Source organism: Podarcis pityusensis (genome assembly GCF_964106645.2).
Source record: "Podarcis pityusensis genome assembly, chromosome: 1".
Taxonomy (NCBI): domain Eukaryota; kingdom Metazoa; phylum Chordata; class Lepidosauria; order Squamata; family Lacertidae; genus Podarcis; species Podarcis pityusensis.
Window position 1 is genome coordinate 80,413,259 of NC_138028.1, and position 12,816 is coordinate 80,426,074.

At 45.2% G+C, this 12,816-nt stretch overlaps 1 protein-coding gene and 1 long non-coding RNA gene across 2 annotated transcripts; one reads left to right on the forward strand and one right to left on the reverse strand.

Moving 5' to 3' along the window:
• Positions 1-1,146: 1,146 nt before the first annotated feature.
• On the reverse strand, positions 1,147-6,368 carry LOC308486198. Its single transcript, XR_013990999.1, has 2 exons — positions 4,808-6,368; positions 1,147-1,788 (listed from the first exon to the last, which is right to left on the reverse strand). It is a non-coding gene; the product is annotated as an uncharacterized lncRNA (long non-coding RNA).
• A 121-nt stretch (positions 6,369-6,489) lies between these two features.
• Positions 6,490-11,880, forward strand: FTH1 (ferritin heavy chain 1). Its single transcript, XM_081022689.1, has 4 exons — positions 6,490-6,748; positions 9,043-9,189; positions 10,633-10,758; positions 11,550-11,880. The coding sequence occupies exons 1-4, from the start codon at positions 6,638-6,640 to the stop codon at positions 11,712-11,714; spliced, it is 549 nt and encodes a 182-aa protein (XP_080878815.1). The 5' UTR covers positions 6,490-6,637; the 3' UTR covers positions 11,715-11,880.
• The last annotated feature ends 936 nt before the right edge of the window (positions 11,881-12,816 follow it).

Below are 12,816 nucleotides of genomic sequence, written 5' to 3' on the forward strand. Positions count from 1 at the left end.
CATTTTGACTCCCAAACTGACCAAATGTTTTCTCTGCAAGGAGGGAGGGGGGTCAGGGAGCCTTCCCATTGTCTCAGGAATTGGGAAATCACCATCTCAAAGGAATGGGCAGACTACCAGGAAAGGCAATCAGATAAGGCATTATCAGATAACCTGACAGACAGGAAAAACAACAACATTCAAATTTCTGTTGTAGACCACCTTTTCTGTGATGTAGGTATGATGTTTGTGGGGGGTGGTCTTGGGTTACACCCCTTCTGTGATGCATGTATGATGTATGGAGAGGTGGTCTTGAGCTCCAGGGCAGGGAATTTAAAATGTCTTTATAAGGGCAGGCACACTTTGGTTCTGGGTCCTCCTCCTTTCCTGCATGTGAGGGGAGCAGCCTGTTGCAACAGATCAATAAAGATCAGGCTTACTAGCTGCGTTGCTTCTCAATATTCTCTGGTTGGCCTCTGTTATTTTCTCCTACCAATAGGGAACCCACGTAAGAACTCTATACAGGCTCTTGGATACCCCATAAGGGAAAAAGGGCAGATTTTGTTTACAAGAAGTGTGTTTCTCTTTTCTCCTGATATGTGGGGGCTTTTTCTGCTCAGCTGCTGCTGGTCCCCCCCCCCCCTGCATATTCTACAGCTGTTTTGGTCCCATTTGTTTAACTATTTTTTAAAAAAAATAATCCCACATGCCCAAGTTGCAACATGCTGGCTTTCCCCTCATCACATGAAGAGCAGTGTGTGGATTCCTGAATGAGCAGAATGTGGAATGGCCACTGTGAGCTCAGCTTTTGGGCATGGTTATAGGACAAAATAGGGACTGACAGCACACATGAGGGATGGGGGGGCAGGAGAAGGGACATGGATGGGGATTAGGAAACGATTGAGGAGGAGGAGGAGGACGACTCCCGGTTGTTTTTATTGTCTCTGCTTGCCTTTTGGAACTGCTGATATTTAACTAGACCTGAGGTTACATGCCCCTGCTTCTGGCGCCAAAGGAGAGGGGGGTTTTTCCTCCCTATGCAAATAGCTTCAAAGGACTTCAGCAAGGGAGGGGAAAAGCTCCCTACTTCTGCCTTCTGCAGTCTGGACAATTCCCCAGACCTGCTGCAGCTTACATTTAAAAATCATAATAAATTACACAGGAAGGGCAGAGACATACGGTATTTAATGACACTGCCTAGTTCAGCCCTTGTTTAAAAACAAGCAGCGCTCTCTCACTAACTCGAGCAAAGGGCAGGGCTAGATTTCCACAGCCATCAGACTTACCAGTCAGCCTCATTGTTTACCAGTTGTATTTGCACAGTAGCTGGAAGGGGGTTGAAGTGGTTATAGGGAGTGGAAAGTCTCCGTAATGGCATTTCAACAGAGATATCTTTCCCCCTCATTTGCCTTCTTGTGTTTAGCTTCTGGAATTTTTTCCTCTGATACCTCAGCTCAGTGCCTGAGGGACATCTGCTTCTCGTCTTGGGACTGAACCCTCAACAATGTTCTTTCTGTTGTGTAGGGTGGTCTGGTCCTTGTGAGGTGGTGCCTACATACGTTGAAATACTTTTGAGGCAGCAAATCAGCACCAAGGTGACTGCTTTCCAATCTCCTGCAGACAGCCCAGTCGCCTGCAGACAGCCCAGGAGGCTAAGGGAACTGGTAGAACAACAACAAAAGGAGGCAGTGGCTCAAGCTGGCTGGTGTGAGAACAGCATTCTGGACTAGATGGGCCTTTGGCCTGACCCAGCAAGGCTCTTGCATTCTGGCAAATAAGACTGTCAGCATTTCCAGCGGCATCTGTGGCCTGGAGAACAAAAATCGGATCGGCAAATCAATACAGGTTTTGGACATTATAGACACTTCCAACAAGTGGCCCAATACTTCTCAGCAGTACAGTACCTTGACCACTGTATACAGCAGCTTATGTATTAGGGTTTATGGAGTAGCAGCAATAGCTTCTCATTCACAGTACAGGGCAGTGGCAGGCAGGCATTACCTTTCCTAATTCTGACCTATGTCAAAGGGACTGGTGCAAGGAAATGTACAAATTATTACCAGCACCCCTGTGAGTCATGTAAGATGAGTAATTGACCAATGCTTCTTGGTTCATCTTCCAGTGGGGTTCTGTGGCACTTCCCACTGTGGTTTTAATTATGCATTGTGTAGCTCTGCTTTCTTAATATTTAATACTCTGATTGGCTTTAACATGACATAGCATTTTACTGTGATTTGGCTTTCTTAAAGGCGTTTTCAAAACCCAGGTTATGCTCTCCTAATCTCTTAAGTATTTTGTAGACTCACCACAAGGTGATATTTCTGTAGTTTGTTTTTCCTCATTGTTGCACATAGTTCCTTACAGGGCATTGCATAGCTTGCCTGACGTAATTGGGTTTCTACAAGTGATAGCCCCAGTAGTTACCCAATGGAACTTTTACACTCATTTCCTGTCTGGGTGACATGTCAGATTCAAAACAAACAGCTAAACAAATTTTTTAAAAAGTTACTCTGCCTAAAAGCTTCTTCTGAAAACACACTGTAAGGTCAGCTCCATAAAGTGCTCTGCTGGATCAAAGCTATTCTGTGAGAACTGCAGACAAACGTATGGGTGGCTAATTCAAACAATTACTCTGGCATCTCTTACCACAGCCCCTTAGCATCCAAAGCTCCTTTGCTTACTTATCCCTTCCTGCCATCCATTGGCCTCTCCTTTTAGAAGAATTCTTACAAACACCCTTCCCACATGTTGAGCAGGAGACCAGGGTGTCACCAGGTAAGCAGGGCCATCTGCTGCTGACAGATGCCTGGACTGCATGCATACCTTGCCAGCTGTGCATTTGGTGCATATAAGGAGAGCTCCTACAAGTGTACCAAATGTCTAGAACTCCCACATGTCAGGAGGGCAGACAAAGTGATGTACTAGTGAATTGTATGGATGGCAGATACTACAACAAGGGGGCATGGCTTTAAAGTTGTTGTTGTTATATTTATACCTCACCTTTTCCCCTGATTCAACTCAAAGTGGCTTACAATTAAAAATAATAATGGCTAAAAACACAGAAAAAACAGAACTATATACATATATAAAATCCATTAAAAACATACAGATAATTACAATAAAAACAGCATAGCACCAGCCCTTTCATTAAAAGCAATCGATTCCTCAAAGCCTGTTGGAACAAGAACTTCTTCACCTGCCTGCGGAAGGGCAACAAGGAGAGAGAGCCAGTCTAGCGTCTCTAAGGAGGGAGTTCCAAAATCTGGGGGCAGCCACCGAAAAGGCTCTGTCCACAAGTGATCCTGTGAGGGTGGCGAGATCAATAGAAGGGCCTTCCCTGAAGATCTCAAACGTTGGGGAGCTTCATATGAGGGAATAAGACTTTCAAATAAGTGGCACTGTGGGTTAAACCACAGAGCCTAGGGCTTGCCGATCAGAAGGTCGGCGGTTCGAATCCCCACGACGGGGTGAGCTCCCGTTGCTCGGTCCCTGCTCCTGTCAACCTAGCAGTTTGAAAGCACAAAGTGCAAGTAGCGGGAAGGTAAACAGCGTTTCCGTGCACTGCTCTGGTTCATCAGAAGCAGCTTAGTCATGCTGGCCACATGACCTGGAAGCTGTACGCCGGCTCCCTTGGCCAATAAAGCGAGAGTCATCCATGACTGGACCTAATGGTCAGGGGTCCCTTTACCCTTTTAAGCCATGTAGGGCTTTATAGGTCATAACCAGCACTTTGAATTGAGCCTGGAAATAGCTAGCCAGTAGAGCTGTTGTAGAAGGGGGTCCCATGTGGGACTAGTCTGTCTGTCACATATTCAAAAGGCGTAAGAGGACCATGCGGCTGCACAGACTAGCTTGTCCCATTTGCCATGCCTGTAGCCACTCCTCCCCATATGTGAGGAGCCCTTCCTGCAAACTGATGAATACATATAGAGCTTCTCAGTGAATGGAAGCCCATGAGGGGTTTTGTTTCTTATTTGCCTTTCTTTGAGTCTCTGCCTCCTTTACCTAATCTCTCCATTGTTTTTGTTGTTTTGTCTCTTAACCCACTGAGGACACTGTCCAATAAAGTTCCTTCCACTATCTCCCCTCCTTTCCTGGCTCTCTTAGCTTGGCTGCCTATTGGTTCTACTTTCTTCTTTTTTTGATGGGCTATCTTTGAGGATGGTGGGATATATTATTTGGGATATATTATTTGGGATATATTATTTGACCATATTTATATATACCTTAATTAACAAAAACCTCTGACCAGTTTACAATTGATTTAGAATCAAGTGCTAAACACAAATATAAAATTTATCAACATACAAATAAAACCAGCAGCTATAAACCAAATATACATAATAGTGTTGCATGTTGAAAGTGCATGCTAATTATTGCCCCCAAGGAAGAGCTGTAGCTTGAAACATGTTAGATACCACGGCATTTCTAAACAATCAATCAATATTTAACTGCCCTGTGATCTTCAGATGGTGGTATACAAATTTTAATAATAATAATAATCATAATCATTTGTACTCAGAATGTTGCGAGTTGCTTCCCTTTTTGGAATATCAAATCGCATCACCCTGACCAAGCTGCTATTGAAATCCTTTAGTTATCCTGTTACTCTCTTTGACAAGAATAAACCTTTTTAATTCGTACCAGTTTGAAGTCTGCTGCTTCTTTCCGGCTTTCAGTCTACAAGTTATGGACTGAAACAATAAGCCTTTGACAACGCGCCCTGGTAATACAAGAGTTTAAAGGGAATCAAAAGCCACTAAGGGCATCTATTTTATAATTACTGCACAGTGTTTTTCTGCTCTCCGAATCATCTCTGAATTCATACCTGATTCTGCAGCTTCCCCTCCAACTAGTAAGTTACTGGGGCTGATTCAGGACTTTCTCACTTGGGAACCAAATTTCACAATTCTGCCAGTGTTTTGAAATTCTGAAAATATGAAGGATGCTGAAGATGACGTGATGATAAAAAGAAAGAAGTACAGTTATATAGTGCATCATTGTGAAAAGGTGTTTCCTGGCGCATTCAAGAAAATGTATACTTGGAGGTTTGTTTGTTTAAAAATCATTTGGCAAAACATATCACCAGACCTCACAGAAGAGCCTTATTGATTTTGGCTTGACGCCTGTTCTATGTACAATGAGCACTGTGTATGTACACAGCTATATTTTCTCCTGTCAAGGAGCGAAGTATGTGTGCAATGTATACAGTGCTATAAAGCAGTTTTTTCCAACTCTCTTTTTGATTGAGGAACCCCTAAAAAGCACTGCTGTAAAAGAAGGTGCTACATTTACAGGAACTGTGAACGCACATTAAAACAGAAGAATAAGCATTTTCTCTCTCTGGAAGCTGCGACCTGGCCATCAGCTGCTCTGAGAGACCAGTTGTCTCTGGGCTCTAGCTGAACAGCATCCTAGCTTTGCCTGTTCCATCAGGTTACAGTAGTGAGAAAGAAAAGGTAACAGGGCTATTTCAGCCGCTCTGCTGGAAGACCATCTACCTTTGGCTAGTCTTCTCCCTTGTGGGTCACCTAGCAATAGCCATTCCTTCAGGCTACCAGGCCTGTTATAATTGACCTGTTAAAAGAACTGAAACTTTAAGAACTGGTGTCTTAAGTTTCCTTTCCCCTCTTCTCCCACTCTTCTTCTTCTGAAGAGTGGGATTAAAAACAATTTAAATAAATAGTAAAAAAAATAATAATTGCAAAAAGGCAGCTGCCCCTCTACCTCCCCTTGCATTGAAAGAACGCACTGATTCAACAGCTAGTTGCTTGGGTATTCTGCTTTCAAGCTGGTAAGATGCCCATCACCCAGAGAAGGCTGGAGATGATCTTTGCACTGCCAACACTGGCTTTGCAACCCACTTTTAGAACCATTGCACTACATCACAATGATTCTTCTCTCAGAAGAGATGAAGTTATTGTGTCACTATTTTTCCAGTCTCTGGGTAGTTCATCACTTGATGTTACTGGGGATGCCAACTTGGAATAAAATATTAAGGGGGGATCGGGCAGGTAAGCCCCGCCCTGCATAATCGATCGCACGATGCGGCGCACGCACACTATCTGAATGGTCCCCTCAAAATTTTTGTTGGGGGCGGTGGGCCCCCTAGAAACTGGCTCCTATGGATGTATATCCAGAAGTATATGTGCGCGCGCTCACACACACACTGTTTTGGGTTATGCGTTAACTGGCTTCCTTCTCTATAGGGTACCACCGCCTTCGGGTCTTTCATTCCCATATTTCAGCATGCAACTTTTATTTGAATTTGGAATAACACCACGACTCAGCGATTTCTCCCTGGAGCTGGAGCGCTCTTCTCGCTCCCGCCGCCTGCCCCCTTCGCCGCCAGAGAAACTGCTGCGTCACGCTTACTCCTCAGGCGCGAGATCGGAGCGCAGCTCCCCTTCCTTCCCCCCGCCCCCTCCTCGCGCGGCGGTGGGCGTGGCTTTTCCCGCCTCCGATTGTGACGCAGCCTCGGGGTCCGGGTATATACGGCCGCTACGTAAGGCGCAGGGCTTTAGAACGTTCCGTCACACCCGGCCGAGGAGGTTCCTGCTTCAACAGTGATTGGACGGAACCCACCCCTGCTCGGGCCCACCCGACCTCCGCGCCTCCACCTGCCCGACCCAGCTGCACCACCTACAGCCGCGCTGCCATGGCTTCGTCTCCCTCCCAGGTGCGCCAGAACTACCACCAGGACTGCGAAGCCGCCATCAACCGGCAGATCAACCTGGAGCTCTACGCCTCCTACGTGTATCTCAGCATGGTGAGCTCCGACCTGGGCGAGCGGCGGGGGGGGGGGGGTCCTGAACTGGAGCAGGGAATGGTGCCTTGCTGGAGGCGGGGGCAAAGGAAATTGAAGCGGCGGCGGCTGGAGCTCCCTCCCCTCCCCTCCCCTCCCCGGGGGCGCCGCCTCCGTCTCTGTTTACTAGCCGTGCATTGGCTTGTCCTTGGAGGGCGAGCGAGGCCTTCGTGCTCCTGCAGGCGGATCCCTTCGGGATTCCTCGCTGTAAACAACCGAGCGGTTTCCTTTCCCGAGGAGATCGCGGCGCCCTTCGAGCCGCTCCGCTGCCCTTCTGCAGACGGTGCAGAGAGGCTTGCCCTCTGCCCGTTGGAGCATAAAACGGCAACGTCTTGTGACGCCTTAAAAGGCCCAACAGGTTTTTTTCAGCCGCGGGCTACTTCGCTACTCATGTCGTAATAAACCTGGTGGTTTGTTTTTTTCCGAGGAGCCGCAAGGCGCTCCGTTCCTTCTTTTTTCCCCCTCCCCTGGAGCAGCCAGCCTCTTGCGCAACGCGTTCCGAGCGTGAATCGGCTCGGGAGTCGAAGAACCGCCATTAAAAAAGATCCTTGAAGCTTGCATTTCTATGCTGCTTGTTTGGGTCGCTGCTGGGAACCCAGTTCTGAGACGGGAGGCTTGATCCGCTCCCGCTGCGCTGTAGCGGTTTTCTTGGTTCTCCGTTCCTGCCGAGCGGCAGTTTTGCTGCGCGCACCTGCGGCGGCAGCGAGAAGCGCATCGCGGTGCGCCCTGCCTCGCGCCCAGCGGGGCCTTCCGTGATGCTCCGTGCTCGGCTTAAAGGTCAATGCAGCTTCTGCGCCACTGGCTGGGAGGGGGGCAGGCCGGGCCCGCTGGGGTTTGGCAAACATTTGGGCACTGCGCTGCCGGGACCGGCGAGGAGGGCAGAAAGCGGCTTTGGGGGGCACCTTTTGACACAGCCCTGCTAGGAGGTAACATGGGGTGGACTCACAAAGCAGTTGGTTGTATGCTTGCCTCTGAATAAAAGGGGATTGCATTTTAAAAGTTAATCTTTAACCAGTCCTTCCACATACGCGTTTGGTATAAACAGGCTTCCACTGTAACGTTGGTACTAGCGTATGTGAACGTGGAGAACAGTAGGACTTCAAGATGGCTATCTTAAACTTGCCAGGAGGCGGGTGGGTGGGACTCATGGGCTTGTTAACGCCAAGAATCTTCAATGAAGCTTCAAACAGTATGTCGTTTGGGGTGTAGGTGTAGTTACAAGCCATTTCTCCGACCCTAGCTTGAAAATGTTTGCCTTTCACTTGGTGCCCACTGTTTTGAGTGCTAGAATGTACTGTAATGTGCTGAGAACTTTGATAAGTGGACCACGTGTGAGCAATCTACTGCTCGTTGCTTGGTATAGTAAAACAAGCTTTATTATTTGTCTGGCAGCATCTAATAAGCAAATAACAGATTGGCCTGCCTATTTCAACTTGCATTAACGGTTCAGTTTGCATTAATTAAAGCAGGCTGCCATATTACAAACTCCACTAAAGGACTAGGATGACTCCTTCAACCCTAGAGCTTTTATCAGTAGAACGGAACATACAACTAGCTTGTAAGCAAATGAATAGTAGTGCTTTAAACAACTAAATTACACAATTGAGCAAGTTAGAACCTATAAAGTTGCTGTTGGAGCTTCTGCAGTCCTGTTAAAACTAATTTATTCACCTGGACTATGTTTTGCAAGTGTATTAGAGGGATTAGACGTGGACTGTCAAAACTGACTATAAAGGGCTGGATTCTTGAGACAACATGGTCTCAAAGAAGCCACAGGTTTCCGATCCTGCTTTGGAGTGTCATGATTTGTTTCATAACTAGCTTTATCAATGATTGTCACTTTGATAGTTATTTTCCTACTCCTAGACCACGTTAAGCATTTTAAGTGTTCAGCAAGCACCATTGTGCTGTTCAGGGCAGGTTTTCACCACTACTGCTAAATAATAGTCAACTAGATTTTCCACATTGAGATCACTTTAGTTTGTTGTGGCTTGACTGAGGCTGGAGCTCCAGTGCTTCTAGACCCTTCAGCCTATGTGTGGTATACCAGAAACAAGTAACACAGTAATGGAAACCTTTAATGTGGCCAAGTTTGATAGATTTGTTGATCAGTAGTTTCAAGAACTGCCATGTAGGAAAATAAATTTGCCAACCAGTAGCAGCAAGTTCCCGCCTGCATATGTCAAGTGGTATGGACATTGATGGGTGAAATACATGGTTCCCTGATTCTAATTAATGAATCTGAACTTTATTTTCAGTCCTACTATTTTGACCGTGATGATGTGGCCCTGAAGAACTTTGCCAAGTACTTCCTTCACCAGTCCCACGAGGAGCGTGAGCATGCAGAGAAACTTATGAAGTTGCAGAACCAGAGAGGTGGCCGCATCTTCTTGCAGGACATCAAAGTGAGTTGTAAAAGTGTGGTAAATACAGCGCTGTTGCTTCCTGGACTGTGATCCAGATTAAAATTATGAAAAGAACTAAAATGTGCTTTCCAAAGACTGAGTGTATCATTAGATGAAAAATCCACAGCTAGTCTAGAGGTTACAGAAGCTAAATCTGCTTAAGAAGAGTTCATGAATAACAGACCTCATAGGATGTAGCATTGCTAGATTATACCTGTACACCAGGGTGGGGCTGAGGGAAGGGAAATATCCCTTTGTGTAAACAAATTCCTTGCTGCCTGTACAAAAATACTTGGGGGTAATTTGAAACTAGAACACCCTCACCAACATTCACATTTTAATTATGCATGGAGTTATGAGGGCGATTCAAAACTGGATTCCCTCCCCGTGACCAATCTGAAGTGGTACAGTCCAGCAGTAGATAAACTGCAGCACTAAGTGTCGTTGCTGATCACGTCTTGCTTTGAAGTAGTGGTTTTCAGACTGTGTGGCAAGGAGCCATAGTAGGGCTATTGTGGTGCCTTCTCTGCTAAATTCTAACTGTAGGGCCTCCTTTTCTGAAATGCAGCTTTACCACCTCTGCATGAAAAAGGAAAGTTAGGGTCAGTTCACACAGGCCAAAAGTGGGTCCCATCAGGCCTAGCCTGAACACTATGAAGTGTTAGCTACCTAGAATTTCCTACAGTCCTTTGCAACTTGCAGGTGGTCTGCAGGTGGTCTTGCTGGCCAAGCTGACCAGGAAAAAGTTCATTCAAGCTTAAAGTGGCTTGAGGTGTCTTGAGTTACCAGTGCTTGGCTAAAAGATATGTGCAAAATGGAACATGCCCTTCGTTCTGCAGTGAAAATGCAGCTTGAGAATTTAGTTGCCATGGAAACTGCAACATCAACCAATCTTATGGTGATTATGTAATAAACAGGGAACAGCTCTAATCTGCAGATAAATATGTGGTGTTCCATATAACTTCAGTATTCGGTGATAAAGCAAGTGACTTGTGTCAAAGGAAAAAGTATTGGCAGGGGAAGTAAGGGGAAAGTCTAATCACAAGAAACTTGAGCTGTGACCAAGAGCAGTTTAAATCAGCGCTTGGCTCTTTCAGAGCATTTGGGTGTTTATGGGCATGTTTAGCTAGCTGCTGTAGTTTTTGTTGCTCTTTCCTTCCTATTAGGGATGAGAGGAGAGGTAGATGGAATCTGGCAATGCCTGGAGCTGGGTTAGGAGCAGCCAGTTACAGTTTCAGGAGCTGGAGGACATTGCAATAGACACATTTTGCATTGGAACATGCCCTGTAATGAAGTATTTAATCTAAAGTGTATTCCTAGATAAAGGGCCCTAAATTTGTCCTGTAAATACCTTCCAGTTATTCTGATAGGTGTATGTTGTACTAATAATCCTTGTTATTCCAGTGGTTCAGCTTTGAGAGTGGTTTCCTTTGCTTTTATTAGAAACCAGATCGTGATGACTGGGAGAGTGGATTGACAGCAATGGAGTGTGCTTTGCACTTGGAAAAGAATGTGAACCAGTCACTTTTGGAACTGCACAAGCTGGCAACTGACAAAAATGACCCCCATGTAAGTTGGAAATTAATGGAAATAGCATGTTTGACTATGTAAATGATCTGCTCAAATACTTGCTGCGATTGAAAAAAAAGCAAGAAATGAAATTTTGAAACAGTAAAATAACTGGGCTGAATCGGAATTCCACACTGGTAGGTGGAACTGTGTGTTCAGAGAAGCTGTGGGACTACATAATGTGTTCGTGTGGGTAGAGAACTCGACACCATGAGATTTTTTGCCATTTTTATTTAAAGAGACGGTTTCTAGCCTTTATGCCTGTCCACACATTTCCTGGTATATTTTTGCACTGCATACTATGATTGCAGAAGTGAGAAGCTTTCAGATATTTTTCTTTTGTTTTAGAGGCTGGGGTGGGGCTTCAGAGTCCTTACTTCTTTAGTAGCTAGCAAAAACTGCAGGACAGATTGCAAAATCTGCATAGTCTATACATGCAACTGAATTTGGTCTTCATTGATACAGATTTTTCATTTTTAGCATGGAGTGCATCCCTGCCTGGATCAAGTAGTAGATCGTGCTCTAATTCTTGAGCTGCTCTCCTTTAATGGGAGTTCGTAAAAACAAAAACCCCACATGCTACTTGTGTGCTGCATCTGTTCAAAGAGAATCCGAAGGCAGAGCTGCATTTTAAGGTCAAACCAGGCTTAAACTACTGGCAGTACCTTGACTGCTGACTTTGCTCATGGTTTCATCAGGAAACCTTGACTTCTTGATAGTTTTGAAGACTGCTTTTCTTTGCTGGCAGGATCAATAGTGTGGTGTGCCTAATGCATTGTTTTATTTTCCAGTTATGTGACTTCATTGAGACCCACTACTTGGATGAGCAAGTCAAATCCATCAAAGAACTGGGTGACCATGTGACCAACTTGCGCAAGATGGGGGCACCAAAATCTGGAATGGCAGAGTATCTCTTTGACAAGCACACCCTGGGAGAAAGTGACAGTGAAAACTAAATCTCCCGTGAATGCTTCAGCAGGGACTCTTACCTTCTTACTCAGCTGTGCATGTTTGTTTGTTTTTTGTTTATCCATACTATTGTCCATAACTGTATAAAACCATCTATTGTTCTTTTTGTGTTGTAACTCAAATGCCCAATAAAAGTGATTTGGTTCCACTAAATTTCAGTTGTCCTATAGTATGTATATAGGTCAAGTGTTGGCAAAGTAGTGAGAGCAGGGTTTCTTCCAAACTTAATAAATCTTTTATACCTTCTTTTTTAGGAATACCACCCAGTTCTCACCCCCAAGCTCCACCACAAGGCCTTCACATTTATCCCACTGGCCTTTTAAGTGAGGTGGAGGGGCTTAAACTTCTAAAAATCGCTCCATTGTCCACACTGGGACTTGTACAACCCTGCAATCCTATATGCTCTCATAAAATTGTAAAGTTTGAAAACCCCAAGGGTCATCTAGCCCAACCTCCTGGGATACAAAAACATGTGAAGAGTATGCTCCATTTAACTCAGTGGTACTTCTGAGTGGACATGCTGTGCATGTTTTCAGACTTCTTGAATGTTCTGTTCTCTGTGCTGGACTCTCATCCTGTGTCTTCCATATAAAAGCACTTAAATGTGACCTCTACATCAGAGAAATTATACATGTAGCTTAAATCTTTCAAAGTCATGCCATTGTGGAAATGAGCTACGTTTTCATAAGGGGGCAGGGTCAGTTTTAACAAGTGGGATGTTTGTTTGGTTGTTTTTAAAGTTCATGGAGGAGTGTTGAACTATGAACCTGGCGACATGTCTGGGTAAATTATTTTCTAAAAATTGATTCTTCAGTGAGGCTTGGCAAGTTAATCACTACATGAAATGCTACTCTGCCACCTTATAATGAAGATGGTTGGGAATGCTAACGAAGGGTGGGATAAGACCCCACTGCGGATATTATTAGTATGGTATTTCTGGGCCTTAGCCCTCAAAATATGCATATGCATACATACATGAATGTCTCTGGTACAAAATTGCCACACAACTCTCAATTGGATGTGTGCTGCTGCTGCCAGCCATTTTCAAGCCCATTCCTTTTCCAGTAAGTTCAGTGAAGGATGTGAACT